Raw genomic sequence first — 18590 nt, forward strand, 5'->3', positions numbered from 1 at the left:
CGAATCCCTGAAGTTAGCCAATGCTCGCTCATACGCTTCCTCTGTGGTAGCCTGTAGGATCTTCCGCCACTTACCATTCACCAATCTCTCTGCCATTTCCAAATTCTTCTTGAAAAGGTTGTAGGCTTTCACTTTCACGCAGTTGTTGATGTGCCATGTGCACAATAAGTGGTTCGATTCGGGAAACAACTCTGCTATGGGGGCAAAGAGACCTCCCTCACAGTCGCTGACGATGGCTGCTGGATGAACATTAGGCCCGATGTAGTTTCTCAGCTTCTCCAAAACCCAATAATAACTTGGAGCCGTCTCATCCCTGATGATTGCATGACCAATCAGAAAGTTCTGGTTCGTTGGAGCCATCCCAACCATCTCAACCAGAGGGAACTTGTACTTGTTTGTCTTGTACGTTGAGTCGATCAAAATCACAAATGGCCAAGACTTGATCATATCAGCACAATCAGGATGCACAAGGAAAAGATGAGTCACCTCCGCTGTATCTTCATCAGAATCAAACCAGAACAGGTAACCACGTGATTGTGCCTGGTGTAGCAGCTGCTGTATAGGGTTCCTTCCCTCTGACCGTTCAAACCTGAGTTGCTGTCTGACGTTGTAGATGTGTCTTCGGTTTGGATGGTCTTCTGGAAATTTCTCTAACACAGATGCTAATATTTTAGCAGGCTTCACTTGAGCATCACTCATTTCTTTCACAACTAGTTTCGCAGCAGGACTTAAGCCGCTCAGTTGTCGATGACCCTCTTCATATACTATCATCTCATGGTTGTGATACCCCCATTTAGAGTAACCTATCACTTCCCAACCGTCACGACTCCGTAGTTGTCGAACCTTTACTCTGAACTCACACCCACAACCTTTCCGCTTTGTGTCAAACCGAGTGGCTGTACGAAAATCTCTTTCTTCTCTTTTGCGATAACGGTCACATCTCAAAATGCGATCCATTCTACCATCCCGTTGAGATTTATGAGTTGCTACTACCAAGCAAAAATCCAGCTGCAATTGCAACCTGTTTTGCCCAATCAATCGCCTGTTGAGCTTCTTCGAATGGACCATCATGTCCAAATATCTCACTGTAATCATTTCCGTCTCCACCATATTCCTGCATCAATTATATATTACAATAAATACATTTAACGGATAATACATTTAATTTCTATATTTCCACATAATTAACACAAAAAAAAAACATAATTATATATAATCAAACTTAATTTTTATAAAAACCCAATTCGAATTTTCAAACTAAATTTAAAAATATACCATTTCGAATTTTCAAATTTAATTTTAAAAAAACCTATTTCGAATTTTCAAATTTAATTTACAAAAAACCCATTTCGAATTTTTTTAAAAAAATCATTTTCGATTTTTTATTTTCACAAAAAAATTAAATAAAAAACAACAACAAAATCAAAAAGTAAAAAATAAAAATTAATTATTAAAGGTGGCGTCTGCCAGGGCTGCCACACCCACTGGACTGGCGCCTGGCAGGGCCGCCTCACCCAGTGGAGTGGCGTCTGCCCAGGACGCCAGTCTGGTGGTCTGGGCGTCTGGGCTGGACGCCACTCTGGTGGTCTGGGCGTCTAGCTTGGACGCCACTCTGGTGGTTCTGGCGTCCGGCTTGGACGTCCAGGCTACGGTTTGGGCGTCCATCCTAGGCGCCGTAGCCACTACGACGGTAAACCGTGAATTTTAGCGGTCACTTACCTCGTTTTCCGTCGACGACGACGTACCTCCGGCGTCCCCCGCATCTCCGGCCTGCCATCCGGTCTCCCCCGACGAGCCAATACGGCTCCACATTTTTTACACCGAGATTATCTCAATTTTAGCAAAAGGGCATAATGGTCAAATCATAACATATTTGTGGGCTTTATATGGTAAATTGCGGGCGATGTTTAGCGTTTCACATTAAAATGCCCACAAAACATGTAACAAACACTACCCCAAACGCATTAGAGTTCGGAATTCCAATTACGGAGTAGCTCATAACCAGCTAATTAACAGTTCAATATAAAAATACATACAAGTACTACTTCTTAAGGGATCGGAGTAAATCCACTATGCTACACTAGTCTTAACAAACTTGCATTGAGAGAGTCCAACGTTCTTAGCTAGCTTACATTAACGCGATGTCTAGTAAGGTAGCATTTAAAATTTATATTTCGAATTTTACTATTCAGTCTGTTCACAAAAGCAATTTTGTAGTGATTAGGGTAGCATACGCGCGAGTGACTTGCCGTTATATCTAATTTAATTAAATATATTTAAATTATGAGTTGAAACCTAATTATTAATAGAAAATAGTTATTTATCCATTAAGCAACTAATAATTGACAATATATATTTATAAATAACTATATAGACATATTCTAAACTTGTAAGGATTTTGCTAGTTAATTAAGAGAAATATGTAAAATCGGGTAGAACCGTAAATCGAATCATATGATAAATGAATCGTAAAATCGTAAGATTCTTAGATTTAAATCGGAATTTTAATAACAATGATCTTAAATATTTACTCATTTGCACAAATTTTTGCTCATTTGGTTTAGTTTATTTTTGTAAAAGAAACGGAAAATAAGCAAACAATAACTATATACAGTATGTTGAATGGGAATAAACCAATCTGAAATTCTGAATCATTATGTAGGATAATTAGGGTTGTATATATGAGCTTGGGCCGCACCCGCAACAAATTTAAGAGAGAGTCAATTTCACCAGTCCAAAGAAGTTCCATCGCAAAACAACATGACAATATGTAGAATACTGATATGTACGTGTTGTTTTGAAAGGCTATGCCTCAAGTCCTCAACAACACAACATGCAACATAATTGCACCAATCGAATAAGAAAATCCGAAATTCCAAATAGTTTACAACAAACAAATTAAGGGGCCGTTTGGTTCGCACAAGGTAAACGGAATGGAATCAACAAAGGGAAAGGAGGAGAAAGGAAAGCTAATCCCTCATTTTTGTATTGTTGTTTGTTTTACATAAACAGAGGGAATCACATTTGCAACCACCACTACTCTCCTCCTTCTACAACCAGTCAACCACCACTACCCTTTAAATCTACCATTCACCTACCACCACCCCTGAATGCCGGCGACCACCTACCAGTACCTATCCTACTGCCGACCAAGCCCTTTCCCTTCCCCTCACCGCAATCGCCGCGACGCCACCGCCAAACTCCAATTCCAACCTTCTACCTCCACTTTCTCTCTCCTCATCCCTTTTTCTTCCTCCCTCAATCTCCCTTAATCCACTTCTCAGATCATTAATGGTGATTGGTGCACAATTCGAAGATTGAAGACGAAGTTCGAAATTGATGTAATTTCAAATTGATGATTGTTGGTGGTCGAATTGGTGGAGCAATTAGTAGTTGTGGCGGAGAAGATGGCTGGTGGAATGGGTGGTTGTTGCGGTGGAATGGGTTGCTGGTTGGAGCTGTAGGAGAAGCGAGCATTGTTGGTGGCGAGTTGAAGTGGTGCAGGAGAAGATGGCGACGGTGGGAGAGGGAGGGGCGGGTTTTGCTTTTAAAGAAGGTGGGGATCCCGGAGATGGCGGAAAGCAGGGAAAGGGAGGGGGGTGGGTTGACGCCGGAAGGGGAGGGAGGTGGGTTGGCTGGGGAACAGATTCGGTCGCCGACGGTGGGTGGAGAAGGCTGGTTGGTGGTTGTCGGCGTCGGTGGTGGGCTGGGATTATGGTTCTAGTGGTGGTTGGGCGGTGGTGTCGGTGGGCAGTTGGTGTTTCGAGGGTGGTCAAGGTAGTTAAAAGGTTGGTCAAGGTAGTTGGGTGAAGGGGAGTTTGGGGTTAGAGTGAATCCCTTGGGGGGGTGAGGAATGAAAATAGAGGAAAATGGAGTAATGGGAGGGGTAAAGGGAATGATTGAATTTGCCTATCAAACATCAACAAAGGGAATCATGACAGTTGATTCCCTTTCCCTTTGTTGAATACCCCCAACCAAATGGCCCATAACAGTTTAACATGATAAATGTAGCTTAATTAATGGATGAATCGATCTCAACATTGTACACCAATATTAAACCTTAAGAGTCCAACTATCATGCTTAGCTAGCTTACTATCAACATGATGACTAGTAAGGTAGCATCTGAAATTAATTAATTTACGGAGTTTAATTTCACAACATGCTCATCACAAACGTAACTCTGTAATGAGAGATGGTTACAAATTACTCCATTTATATAAAGTAATATAACGTATCTAATCAAATGGAGTTAAGAAAATAGTTCACAAAATCTTGTTGGCCATCTTGGCTTAGATTGAAATTTGGCTCCTTCTGCAAATCGAGTGAAAAATAATATGTTATCAATACAATTTGCGATGTATATTATATAAATATATATCAATAACCTTTGAAGGCTTAGCATATGGGTTAGAGATAAATTAAAGTAACATTTCTATTTAAACCATAGTAGGTCTTACATACAACATATACATGTATATAGGATATTACCACTAATGAAAATTGCAAATATTGGCATTGTGTTTTTTCAATTATTGATTCCAATTAGCATGATGTGTATATAAAATTTCTTGTATATAAGAGTAATAAAATCATAATATTGAAGTATTAATTGGAATTGGCTTGTTCAATGCATATAAGTATTCAAGCAAAAAAAAAAAAAAAAAAAAAAAAAAAGGGTTGTATTATTAGCTACAATAGTTATATTACGCATTTATATTTACTAAATGTTATAATACGCATTTATATTTATTTCTAGGAAGATAAACGTACCTGAGCCACAATAGTTACGTTAAAAGTTGAACCACCATTGAGTGGAATAGCATTGTAGTTGGTGATACTAAGGTTACGATTCTCTATCTCTTGGATGATATTGGCCATTACACCATTTTTTATCTCTTGGTTGAAAAAATTGAATAAGACGCTCCCTTTTACAAATCTAACTGTAATATCTCGGATTTGTTCATCATGAGATATAGGATAGGGATCGTCGTTGCAAGAAGATGAGAGGGTGTCATCGTCGTTACAAGAAGATGAGATGTCTTCATCATTGTTGCAAGAAGATGAGATGTCATCGTTGTTGCAAGAAGATGAGATGTTGTCATTGTTGTTGTTGCAAGAAGATGAGATGTTGTCATCATTGTTGCAAGAAGATGAGATGCCATTTGCGTCCATATTGTTGATGTTTGTTTATCTGCTACTTCACATGCATATCAAATTACCAAGTTTAAAAATTTTGACTTCAAATGACCAAAAAGTAAATTGATTATGTTTTTTTGTTGAATTTTTGTTTGTAGATGGCATGTAGAAAAAAATAAAAAAGTTCACGTCAAGATTGACTAGCGGGCAAAAACATGTAAGACAACTCACAATAATGTATACGAAGTACTGTACATTGAAAACTCGCTTCATAAATTTAATTGAAGACAGTATAGAGAAACATTTTAGATAACTTAAACTTTGAAAGTATATTCGTATATTCTTATGGTGAGATGTCTCATTCTAACCATTGATTTAGTTTAATCATGACCATCCATTCCTACCACCAATCACAATAGTTTTCTAATAATTATTAACTTATCCTCCTTTTCTTCAAGGCTATAAAAGTACCTTGATTTTGTCTTTCCATTGACAAGCTTTAATTTTCTCTAGCTTAAAAAAATTCATCAATTAATCTAATTCTTATTTATCCATAAAATTAAGAAAAGATTTCACCAAAAAAAAAAAAAAAAAAAAATAGGAAGGAAAAAGGGGTTAATTAATTCACTTGTAAACCTAATGTTTTTTTTTTTAATTTCTTTGATGGAGAAGTTCAATAATGAACCTAGTACATGTTTTATGCTTATGTTTATACGTACTATAGTCTATAGATATACAAAAATTCTGTAAAAAAAGGAAAAAAAAAAAAAAGGATATACAAAAAAAGAGCGAGATTCATCGATGAATTGATCATTGATACCTACAATGATACATGTCTATACGTACAATGGATCGAAGAAAGGAGATTGATTTAGTGAAAAAATGCCTATTTACCATATTATGGAGAAATTAAAGAAGGTTCTTAATTTTGTCCATCTGTACTACACAAAGAAGAGGCTCATTGATTGATACTAGGTTATATGCGTACTATATATAACGAAATTAAAAGAGATTCATTAATGAATCAAATGCTTGTTTATATCTCTACTATAAAAATTCAAGGTTCAATAATGCAATGACTGGCTTAATTATAAACAGGGCACGGTATCCACGTATTGTACATACCAAGAAAATATGTTGCAAGTAAAATAAACTACGAAAATATATTACTGACTCGATAAAGGGAGAAAGAGAGGGACTTACAATATTAGTGTTGTGTAATCAGGAGAAAGGGAGATAGAACACAACAGTGAAGAGCCTCCTGAAAATAGTAGCAAAATTCTATGATTTATATAACTCTATGTTCTTTAGATCTGATCACTAATATTATAATGCGCCAAATACTATAGTATAATACTTCGTATCTTATTACAACCATATACTCTGTAAATACGAAGTAGAGTACGAAATAATCAAGGCGTATAGATTATTACCGGGCTAGGCCACCAGCACATGCATGCATATTACTGTTACGTAAAAAGTGTATAATTAAATTAAAATAGACCTTATCCTATATGACTATTTCTTATTATATGGTTTGAGTAATAATTTATGTTTTAGAGATTTATAGTTGTAAGACGTAAAAATAGCTAATACAAAGTTTACTGATATATTGAATTATTGATTTTGAGTTATCCCACAACTTTTATATTAAGCTTAAATTATTAGACGAAGTAAAAAATAAATGAATAGATAATCTCTATACTAGTTCGAATAGAGATTAATAATGTTTCTAATAATATCTAGGACCTTGAACAATAAGATTTAGGATAAATCTTGATTAATTCAAGTCCTGTCAATTGGCCAAAGTTATGTTGGAAATAATATTTAACCAATTTGTATTCCATCAATAGTATTGCAATTTGTTTGATAGAGTTGGCAAACTAGCTACAAGACCAAAGTATGGGCATAAAACCACTCATTTGGCACTCTGATATTATTTTTGAAATACAGTAGTAGTGTTACATAAATGTTATTTTTGTTATTGTATCGCTATGTTCCTCTTTCACTTTTTCTCTAAAAATATGATTTTGAAGCTTCATAAAATTATTTACATGGACATTATAATAACATTAATGTATATCAAGTTTTGAACGACTGACACTTATTACAAGCAAATAATTTGACCAGTTGTATCCTTGACTTCATCGGACGTGTATTATAATACAAAGTAAATAATTTTTACCATGCTACAAGCAAACAGCATATATTCAATTTGAGTGGATTTTTTTCTTACCCTGATAATTAAAAATAAAAAAATAAATAAAATTATAATTGAGTTAAAATCAAAAACTCTATACATCTATATAGTCCGTACAATTCATTATTCAAGCACTTGGTACAAACTACAACAACTCAACAACAGTACAAGACAACCTATTTATTTTTAATAAAAAAATTGAATAGAATTGTAGATAAATCCGAAGTAATATAAAAACAAAGAAGTACAAATCTAGATCTAGGGGCATGGCAGAGTCGAGATTTTTATTTTAGAAAATTGCATAACTTGATAGTCTAATTAGGCTATCTGCTGTTAATATCTTCAGTTGTGCCTCGCTTTGCACGATGCCTTGAAGTCGATGGAGCAAGTGATTACTAATTAATGTACATTAATAATTTAATATGTTATACACCAAGTTAATCAAGACATTATTGATTAGTACTAACCACTAGTATTAGCATCATTTAATTTTAATTAGGACAATATTACATAATGGTTGAACGATATTTAAATTACAACCACATGACTTTATGCTATGGGGCGAAACAAATATAGTGTCACTTAACGTGTATAGTTGTATACTTGTACTGTATGTATAACATGATTTATATACCGTGCCATGAGCTAAGGTAAAGGTGACACGTGATGAGAAAAAGTCAGATAATAATATATATGCATTATCATCGAGTTTTAAACTTTGGTTAATATGAATTAACAAAAATGTTAAGAGTAAATGATAAGTTAATTACATTATTAATTACCGTAGTTCCAGCAAATTATTGATTTTGTTTTATTTAAAAATTCCAGCAATTCAAGCAACCAAATTTATTTCAAAACAATACTCAAACAATATATCCAAGAATGAATTTGAAAATGTTAGGTTTTTATCCAAAGACAATCACATCATATAAGACTCACTTGTATGAGTTGTATCATTCAATAGAATGGGAAGACTGTAATGACCTAGTTCTCAATGGGCTAATGACATGTACAAATAAACATGCAAGATGGCTTTTAGTGGGCCTAGTAGGCTTAGTGGGTGCGTTGGGCCGAATAAGCTTTGGATGACCTTAGATCAAGTTGTCAATATACCAATTCTTATTAGTATAGCCCAAAATCTATTAGCCCATTATCCTTAGCTTTCAAACGATATATCATAAACCCAAGATGCATTAGCCTCATGGCCTAGAAGGACGGGATCCAAAGGTACATGGTATTAAGTCCTAAACAAATTAATGATCTTCCGAAGAGAATAATTCAATTTCTACAACTTTAATTATCTTAGATATATACCCTAATGAAAAGGGTGTGTTGTGATTGGATGGAATTGTAAATGTATGCATTTCTTTTGATACACAAATTTTAGACTCTTACAAAAGTATGATTTTATAGCGGTCATTTGAAAAATGACTATCACAGTGTAAACTTCTCATAAGATATAGACCCTAATTAATAATAATAAAAAAAAATGACCGCTATAAAATAATTTACAAGTCTAATAGCATGATTTTCAATATACACATTAATTGAAACGGAAAAAGGTGATACTTAATTGGTCGAAGAGTTTTATATTATTACTACTACTTCTCACATGATTTATAGAGTTTTATAGAGTTAATAGTGTTTAGCTCGGGCGATGTCTCGGATCATACGTTATTATATATTATTGTATTATAGTTTTCATGTATTATACTTATATAGATAAATTTGACAATCCTTTTGTCCTTAGGAGGTATGAGGTAATAGTTACATTGAATACTTATTGAGCTTATCCTTTGAGTATCTTAATTTTTTTTTAAAAATTAAACCTTGTGCTTTTCACTTATATACCTTTTTTGTACATATTGATAACGTGGTTGGTGATTGGCTTAAACGATTAAATAGCCATCCTTGTTATAAGAGGTCAGGTGTTCGAATCTCCTATACCTTATATTTTTATAGAGAGTAATGTTGGTTTTTCCAGTGACGTGGCGTAATAATTAAGATTGTTAAAGCTGACGTGGCGTCATGAGATGTTGAGATAGTATAGCTTAGTGTGTGGCCCGGACGTTGCACCGGGTTACTAGTTTAATTAAACTTTGTGATTATATGTATTTAATATTTTTGGTGTATTTTTTTTTCCTTTTTTTATTAGTCCTTGTGATTTTCAATTATATACATTTACTTTCATATTTATAACATGTTTGCTAATTTGTTTAGATGGTTAAATAACTATCTTTCCTATAAGAGGCTAGGTGTTCGAATCTCCTTATGTGTATTTTAGTAGTGACGTGGTATAATGATTAAAGCCGATTGAGTTGAGAGTTTGAATAGGTGACGCGGCGTGAGGCCGTGAGTGAAAGGGTATACGTGACACATAGTTAGTTAGGAACGCCTTTTAATATATTAGTATAGATTATTACTCTCACAAGGTATTATTGGTAGTTGCAGGTTCCAATTATAAAGAAGAGCAAAATTCTAATCAATTCAGTTTGATGCATCATCAATTAATCATATTATTCTATGGAGGTTGATTTAATCTTTATTAAATCATATAATCAGTAGTTTATTAATTAATTTCCAGCATCACATGCGATGTATTATTATTGTATTTTTTAAAAATCGAAAACTTTTTTAAAATGCAAATTATGAAGAAAGCTACTAGAAAACAGTATACACAATGAAGTAGTGTACGATATTATTTGATATTAATACTGTAATACTATAGTTTAGTTCATTATCTATGCACAACTTGACAACTTTATGTAGTAGCTGTCTGTAAAGTATTTGGGAGGCCAAGCTTGTATTCATTCATGTGATGGCAAAGAATATAAATAGCGTACAAATATATGATGACCTTAGAAAATAATCTGGCTAAGATCAAATAATGCTATATTAACATAATTATCATATCTTCACATAATTCTATCTCAACATCGTTTTCTTTTTTTCTTTCTCTCAAAAAAATGTAAAAAAACATATATTGTATTGGGTGTGACTAATTGATCAGATGATGATGATGTTGTGGAATAATTCCACGCATATAATTAAAGTTGTGGATAATTGGTATATATAACAATATTGTATACTTTTTATATTTCAAAATATAGTGTTTTTTTTTTTCCCTCTAATTTCATCCACTACTTTGATCATCACTAACATCATTAACTATATTTCAATACATAGTTAATTGTGACAAGTTGATATTTTAGAATATAAATTGAGATAAATTTAACAAGATATCTTATCATTTTATATATTCTTGTATGTTGATGAAAAATTGTCAAATTTTGATTAGTGTAGACTTCAAAATAGTTGCAAAATAGTACCATTGAAGCTATTTTGAAATAAAGAAAGTATGAAGTAATTGTTTGAAGCAAAATTTATGTTTTTATTATAGATCTACTCCTATTAAATCCGATTCTATTGTCATTGTAAATATTTCGTACAATATTCTATGGATAACAAAAACTTTGCAGCAAACCCCCCCCCCCCCAACAAATAAAAAAGTCCACAAGTATGAGAGTTTATAAATCATTGAGTAACACAAAAAATCCACTTTTTATATGCGTTTTCTTACATAAAAATACGTAAATTTGAACTTGTGGATACTTGCAAGAAAGTGAATAAGACATCTAATATTTGGGCGAGAGGAGAAAGAACCTGTAGTTGATTCCGGGATGGTTTGTTAGGAATTGGCCAACATTCAGTGGTGGTAGTAATAACTAATTAATCAACTAATATATGCAAATAAACAATATATTAACATATAATTTATCTTAGCCTGGTGTTATCTCCACAATTTTTATATTTTCCTTGTGGACTAGTGGTGATTGGTAAGAGTATGAACTCTGATCTGATGGACCCAAGGTTTAAGCATTGTTATATTCAATATGTTTCTCATAAATTAAGATAACAAGGTATTAGTACCTCATTGTCCTCATAGATATGCTTGGATGCATATTATAACAATCCAAAACTTACTTATACAAAGTTGATGCAGTCTTAAAAAGGGATTCTCTAATATTACAAATCCTTCTCGAATCAACAAGTTTATATCTTCGAAAAGGAAAACACACCTCAAAGTTGGGACAATCTTCTCTCAAGATGGAATCCTAACTTGAACCTCAAATCAATAACTATCAAGGAGCACACTAGTGATGTTGGCCAGGTTTCCCACTGTTGGTTACTGGCTTTGGGGGTTTCCTCACTGTGAGTTTCCGCGTACCCATAATCGTTTTCTCCTTATAGAACTCAACCTGTTCAATTATACAATTATATCATCATCACTCTACTTCAAATAAAGGTCGTTTCAACAATCATCACACGTACTAAGAAGTTCATTAAGCGTAGTTAAAAATCACAATATCCACTGTAGGAGAAATAAAGAAAGAAAGAGAGAGGTAGGAGAGACTTACATGATGATTAACAATGGTCAACTCTGGGTGGGAGGCGCTGAGAGGGCCATCGGAGTCGATGATATTGTTGATTGATGCACGGTAGCTATCAAAGGTTCCCCAAAATGAAGTCGTTGCATAAACTGCAAGGGAGTTGCGCTGCTTAATATGCCCTATTGTATTTACACTTATGTTCTTCATCACCTTTAAACTGATCCTCGTTCTTTTCCAAAAAGAATTGAAATTGCCTTAGGTTTATAATGTTCCTCCTTTAAGACTTTTATTAGTGTTTTCTTTAATGCTCTCTTTATGTGTTATTTGTTGGAGCGTTTTATAATGGATTAATGGGGGGAGTTGTTAGCTTTCCGACAATTATCCCACTCCTTAAATTATAAAAAAAATATCATTTGACCCAACAGATTGCATGTGTGAAAACTCCTCAAATTGGAGCTTTTAATTAATTTATAATCCTATTTGACTATAAGAATCTTAATCACACTTGGTAGTTTACTCATACAACTATACTAGTAATTCACTAACACTTGGTCTTGGAAGATAGCATTACAATTCATATGACATGTTTTTTGGCTCTACATGGTTCATCTGGTAGACAATTTTCAACTAATAAAGATGATGGTGATGAGTTTATATATTCATATTTATTCATACTCGTATTTAACTTAGCATTCATATTTGATTTTGCAAGGAAAGACTGATACTAATATGAAATGTATACAGTTTATTCCTATATGTATATTCTTTTCTTAAATTTCCATTATAACTCAAAACCGCCTCTAACTTAAAGATGGATGAGAGACGACAGAGTTCAGTCTTATACAAAAATAAATAAAAAAGTGCTTAGAATGGAATGAAAATTTTCTTACAAAAAAACATACATTTATAAGCTACATATCTTAGTGAATTGAGCTCTTGACCATGAGGTCATGTGTATTATGAATTTATGATTGGTTGTATAACTTGTATCAACCCATCTAGGGTATAGGTTCTGCTAGGTAGCGTGGGAAGACACTGAAGACCCTTCAGTCCTCACCAGGGGACTTTGTCATACCGTATGTGAATGGTTTATTTTGATTATCTAAAATCTGCCATTATTATTATTATAATTATTTTTTCATATTGGTAGGAGGAAGAAAAGGCTCTAACCTGCCACCCTTTGAACTTGGACTCTGCGTCATAATGACAGTTCTAACATGAAGCTCCCAATCCTCCTATGAACTGAGCCAACACTGCAACAAATGGTATAACAATGGCCAAGGAAAAATGAGACAAGCACATTACGATAACATTCAATAGACAATAACCCAGATCAAAATATAAAGAACCTGTTTACACAGTTAACTATTTTCTATCTCTTAATCATTGAATTACACAAGAATGATAAAGTTATAGCTTTTCCTTTATAGATCGATTGCCTTTAAAATTTTAAATGTCCAGGATAGATCTTAACTGGTGAATTTCTGTATTTGCTGCAGTTTATGCCCACCTGTGGATCTGGCTCGTCTGCCAATCAGATGCTAATCTGGAAGATCGTTAATCCTCCAAGACAAACTTCTGCCTTGGGCAAAGCCCAAAATCCAAAGCTCAGCGGCTCAGCCACTCATCAAACATGAAATGCTGTACCTTTTTCCTGGGGCATAACATCCAAAACTGCTTTCAAACTGCATAGTAGAATATGCATGGAAACACCACATGAGCCCTACAGGACGTAAGGTCATATATAGGAAAATTGACGAAACATTTAAATGATAGGGCAGATAAATAAAGCAACATAATGGAAAAGGTTTCTAGACAAGGTCAAAAGAGAATGAACAGTCTATGATCAACATAAAAATTTGGTTGTAGATGTAAAACACTTCACATCACTTATCCACTTGTCCAACTGGTATGAGACTAAGATGTAAAAGGAAAAAAGAACCCTCACCAAGCTCAATCACAACTCAAAGTTTCTGGTATGTCAATATTTCATCATCATGCTAAGTTTTGGCAACCAGCATATGACATATAGCATGGCAGCTTATGCTTCAGTCTCTTCACTTGAGAAAACAAAATCTAAACTTCAGTGTCCTGAGTGCTAACTGTAGTATTCCGCCTGCAACATAGCAGAAACCAAGCATTGACCAGCTAAAAACATCTGCCTTTAATTCCTTCAACCATACATGTAAATCTTGCATGCTGGATACAAGCAAACTATGAACATGATTCAACTTCATATTGATGTCCAAACAAAGCTTAGACCTTACACCACAGATTTAATACCCCTCTCAAATGAAATCTGAAAAGCAAGCCATTCTAGTCAAAATTCTTTTCCAGATAGATGAGAAAGACAAATGACCTAGAACCAAGGTTAAAAATGAAAAGTAAACAAGATAAAGAATAGAAAAAAGGTCAAAAAGGATGAAGCAAGTAAAAGACAGTCCTAGATTCTAAGAACAAAAGCAAAACTTGTATGCAATGTAGTGATAGCAATTCTACAGTGCTAGATACTAGACCCATGATACCATGACTCAAGATGAACAGAACAGATAAGAAGAAAGAAACATTCAGATTTGTGACTAGAGTAGGCCGTTACTGATACAAGCCAGCTTATATTTGCGGCAGCAAAATCATGAGAAGTATTTTCAGTTAATTTTAACCTGTTAAAATGGTTTTCTAAGGTCGTAGTCTCATAAATTTTGAGGATGGCTCCTAGTAACAGAAAATGCTTGCATCTCTTTAAAAATGCTCCCAATTTATGGATATCACTGATATCCCTAGTCTCAATTCCTAATAGACATGGGAAATTGGACAATATGACACAAGGAATATAATGTTTACCAATCTGCACTTCTTTATTTTGTTTACTCAATATTGTATACCTTTATGAAAGAATTCCAATATGTGGTTAATCTTTTGGGGACACATCACAGTTTTGAAAGTTAGCAACAAGCCAACAAACAAGGCATGGGTTTGAAAATTTACATATATGGGTTTTCTGCCAGACTTTTTTATATGAGATAATGGGAAGAGTCCTGACTCTGGAGAGATCCAATGAGACATAATCAAAATGAGAAGCTTTGGATGCAAAACATCAAGCTTGAAGTATGTCATCTTTAAGAGAGGTATGTATGACTCAAAACTCCACAAGGCCTAGGTAGACCTTTTAGTTCATAAAGCTGGGTCTTGAAGGAGACAAATTGAATATATGAAGGAATGAACTAACACATTAACTACAGAAGACAAAGATTTTTAATAATTGAATATGTAAGATCATAGGCCAGAGATGCTTATGTTTGCAGTGTAGATGTAGGCCAAATGAAGAGTCCATCAATGTTACATAATCCATAATATCTGTTGTTTCTAGTTGAGATATTGAAGATGATTTTTTATTCCCAACATCACTAACAGTAAATTTTGATAATCCCTGAAAACCTGTGAAACACTACAATCTGACGTTCATTGTAAATTAATTTGGCAATTCAGTACTACTAGTATTAATATACAAGTGTCAGGGCATAATCTCACAAAAAAACACTTTGTTGAACCAGTACTTTCTATTGAAGCAGAGAGACAATTTTTACTAAAAAAATGTAAATAAAACATCAACACTGATGCACATAGACACGTAGCCAGCTTTCCAAAAACAAAAATGCTAGCTTGAAGCGATAGAAGATAATAGATCAAGGAAATATACATACCCCTAAATCGAAGGAAAAACATTGCTGTTGGCATGATAGCTGTTTGGAACCAAGACTCACTTTAGACCTTTAGTATTCAAGTGGTCTTTCCAACATTAAATGAATAGGCAGAATTCATTGGAGCCTATAGAGCAGATGACTGAAGTCTCATAGAATAATACACAATTATGTTTTTCCAGCTGCCTGTTGGATACTTGTATATGTATTTATACTCGTATGCATTGTATCAGTATTTGTACTCTTATCTGTGTTTCTACTATCTGTATTTCTACTCTTATCTGCATTTCCAGAAGCAGATTTTTTAGTAGTTGTTGATGACCCAAATGCTCCTAAAGCTTCCAAAAAAAACCTCTTATTAGGGACAATACCATCTTGGTCCATACACTTCAATAACTTCTGTAAAAGATCTTTCATGTTTGCCTTCGTGTAGGCTTTGTAAAGAAGCTTGTAAGTTGAAGAATTTGGGTGGACACCATAATCTCGTGCACTATCCAAAAGTATGTCTGCTTCCATTGGTAAGTTATTTAAGCAGTAAACATCCAACATAGCATTTAATGTTGACACCTTCAATTCCTTTTTAGATGCACTGATCCCATCAAATGTTTCCCTTGCTTTCGAAACAGAGTCACATAATCCATACATCATGATGACACTCTCATATGTAATATAATTAGGAGTGTATCCCATATTGGTAATATTAAGGAAAACATTCTCTGCTTTCTCCCGAAGTCGTGCCTTCCCATAATTGACAATCATTGAATTAAATGTGGGAAGAGTTGGCTTCTCCTTAGAACGTAACAAGCTCTTGAAAACTTGCTCCATCTTCTCAAATTCTTGTCTCTTTCCATAGGCATCAATCAGCAGATTAAATGTGATTATATCAGGCTTACAGTGATTGATTTTCATGCGAGACAATACAGCTTCCATTTCTCTGATCATCCCATTTTTCCCAAATGCGTCCATCACACCATTGAATGTAAAGACATCAGGTGAAACTAAGCTCTCTTCAAGATCCTTAAACAGTGTATTAACTTGATTAACATTCCGTGCTTGTGCAAACGCTCTTAAAAGAATATTGTACGTCACGATACTTGGCTGACAGCGCTCCATCCCCTTCATCTTATTGAAATATCCAAGAGCTTTTTCCAAGGCCTTAGACTTGTCACGAGAATGCAGATGTGCCGTTATGAGCGCATTGTAAACAGATGTGTCAGGCCGACACCCACTATTACGCATCTCAGAGAAAAGCCACATTGCCATCCTAGTTTGACCTTTCCTTCCCATAACTGAAATCAGTTTCGAATATACACCATTGTCTGCAACATACCATCGTTGTTTCTGCATCCATCTAAAGACCTGAACATCAAATCCAAAACACTATCAAAAATAAGCTTAATGAATGTCCATAGACAATGCTTAGCACGAAACCAACAATCTTAGAATCAAGAAAAAGTCTTTAAAAAGGAAAATATAGCCTTTTGGACCTATATAATATTCCTAAACCCTGGCAGCTAATTTTTTCTTTCACACCTTAAAGACATAGCAACCATGATTACAATTAAATGATTACAGAAGACAACAACAGCCCCTTTGAGCAAAATTAGTAGTTTATATTACTTATTTTCATATTCAATAATATCAAAACGATCTATATATCACAACTAAACATCAAATTGCTGTACGATAGTACCATTAGCAACTGCAACAACTACATCATCCATAAAATAAATACTACTCCAACCATTCCACTTTTATAGGCCACATATCTTTTCTGCGATGTCACAACATAAGAACCCTTTTCATATTCATCAAATTACAATTTACCTGAATTACTCTTACTTTTTTTTTTTTTTTAGAACTTTGTTATCATGATTAATAAGATGCTAATTCTCATTGTATTTCGAGCAATGTGGCAAATTAAAGTGAGACAGAGATTGATGAATTACCCATTAGAAAAATATTTTCTTTATCTTCAGTGCAATCAACAATAATCAAATTTCCCAAACTTTATAATTCTATAACAATATCTACAATAAAATCAGAGAAAATTCTAATAAATTAAATAACAAAAACCCAGAAATCCTAACCTCGAGACATTGAAGCCACTTATCACTTTTACCCAGTTCTTCAAACAGCATAAAACAATGCTCCGTCCTCAAAAACTTAACATATTTGTTCAATGTTGATACTATGGGTTCCTTATCACTAAAATTCCTCAAAATCCCACGAACAAGTTCATATGCCTCGGAATTTGATCCTTTAGAAACAGATCTTTTGTGGGGTCTGGATGAATTACAGGTAATTTTGAGGTTGGGTTTGTATTTGATGTAAGATTTCTGAAATGCTACAAATGGGTGTGATGAAATTGGAGAGTAGGGTGAAGAAGAAATGGAGAAATGGGTAAAATAATTTGGATTGATAGGGTTTTGAAGAATCCCAATTGCTGCACTTGTTGCCATTTTCAATTAAGGGGTTTGAGAAATTTAGGGGTTTTATGGAGGGAAAGAGGAGAAATATGGAGTTGTGGTCTTGTGGAACATTGGATAGATAGAATAGAATGTCACTTGCAGTAAATTTTCGATGAAACTTTTTTGGTTTTTTTAAGGTAAGTTGAAGGTCTATTGGTTGAAATCTTGATTACGGATTAGTTTAATTTGATTGATCAAAGTAACGAGTAAGATTCTTTAGGTGTTTTCAAAAAAAAAAAAAAAAAAAAAATTTAAGATTATTTAGGATTTCGAAGTAGCCAAAAGGTAAAAGAATTTTCATCCTCAAACTTATTTTGCTTGAAAGAAGTTACTACTATAATAATTTGAATAGAACATAACCTTAATTAATCCCTCTAAGGGACATTTATGGTGTAAGTGGCTTGTGGCTTATGTGTTCCATGTTGTAGCTCAAACACAATAAACATGTTGCTCCACTAGGGATGTCTAACTGTCGACGAGTCGAGCTAAGTATTAGTCTATTCAAGCTAGGCTTATAAGAAAAAACATGAGCTCGAGCTGAAGTCGAGCTTAATCGAATTTTATAGGTCGTCTCTTTGGAATTAATTTCTAAAAAATTTTAACTATCCATGTGGCCCATGAGAATATTTAATAAGGATTAAGAACATTATTTTAGCTTGTAATTGTAACATCGTGATAATTAATACGTTAATT

At 34.0% G+C, this 18590-nt stretch overlaps 2 protein-coding genes across 9 annotated transcripts; both read right to left on the minus strand.

The window, feature by feature from the left end:
• Positions 1-4016: 4016 nt before the first annotated feature.
• Positions 4017-6419, minus strand: LOC110703181 (putative uncharacterized protein DDB_G0286751). Of its 3 annotated transcripts, none has more exons than XM_021880922.1 (3): positions 6341-6419; positions 4772-5192; positions 4017-4312 (listed from the first exon to the last, which is right to left on the minus strand). In XM_021880922.1, the coding sequence occupies exons 2-3, from the start codon at positions 5171-5173 to the stop codon at positions 4241-4243; spliced, it is 474 nt and encodes a 157-aa protein (XP_021736614.1). In that variant the 5' UTR covers positions 5174-5192; positions 6341-6419; the 3' UTR covers positions 4017-4240. The 3 variants fall into 3 exon arrangements, with proteins under 3 accessions (XP_021736614.1, XP_021736615.1, XP_021736612.1); XM_021880923.1 differs by having other exon boundaries at positions 4772-5195; positions 6341-6406; XM_021880920.1 differs by having other exon boundaries at positions 4772-5198; positions 6341-6396.
• A 4778-nt stretch (positions 6420-11197) lies between these two features.
• On the minus strand, positions 11198-18209 carry LOC110703182 (pentatricopeptide repeat-containing protein At4g39620, chloroplastic-like). 6 transcript variants are annotated; one of them, XM_021880926.1, is made up of 7 exons: positions 17517-18209; positions 15430-16785; positions 13677-14027; positions 13203-13413; positions 12899-12981; positions 11756-11957; positions 11198-11596 (listed from the first exon to the last, which is right to left on the minus strand). In XM_021880926.1, the coding sequence occupies exons 1-2, from the start codon at positions 17886-17888 to the stop codon at positions 15595-15597; spliced, it is 1563 nt and encodes a 520-aa protein (XP_021736618.1). In that variant the 5' UTR covers positions 17889-18209; the 3' UTR covers positions 11198-11596; positions 11756-11957; positions 12899-12981; positions 13203-13413; positions 13677-14027; positions 15430-15594. The 6 variants fall into 6 exon arrangements, with proteins under 6 accessions (XP_021736618.1, XP_021736619.1, XP_021736621.1 ...); XM_021880927.1 differs by having other exon boundaries at positions 13203-13382; positions 13677-13844; positions 17517-18208; XM_021880929.1 differs by having other exon boundaries at positions 11756-11877; positions 13239-13413; positions 13677-13844; positions 17517-18208.
• Positions 18210-18590: the final 381 nt, after the last annotated feature.

The sequence above is a fragment of the Chenopodium quinoa genome, unplaced genomic scaffold (assembly GCF_001683475.1).
Source record: "Chenopodium quinoa cultivar QQ74 unplaced genomic scaffold, ASM168347v1, whole genome shotgun sequence".
NCBI classification, from domain to species: domain Eukaryota; kingdom Viridiplantae; phylum Streptophyta; class Magnoliopsida; order Caryophyllales; family Amaranthaceae; genus Chenopodium; species Chenopodium quinoa.

Excerpts from the sequence above, each read along its gene's own strand:
- LOC110703181 (XM_021880922.1), bottom strand. The coding sequence starts at position 5,173 with ATGGACGCAAATGGCATCTCATCTTCTTGCAACAATGATGACAACATC. Across the intron at positions 4,313-4,771 it reads ACGTAACTATTGTGGCTCAG|AAGGAGCCAAATTTCAATCT; the intron begins GTACGTTTATCT and ends CTCGATTTGCAG.
- LOC110703182 (XM_021880926.1), bottom strand. The coding sequence starts at position 17,888 with ATGGCAACAAGTGCAGCAATTGGGATTCTTCAAAACCCTATCAATCCA. Across the intron at positions 16,786-17,516 it reads AGTGGCTTCAATGTCTCGAG|GTCTTTAGATGGATGCAGAA; the intron begins GTTAGGATTTCT and ends TTTGATGTTCAG.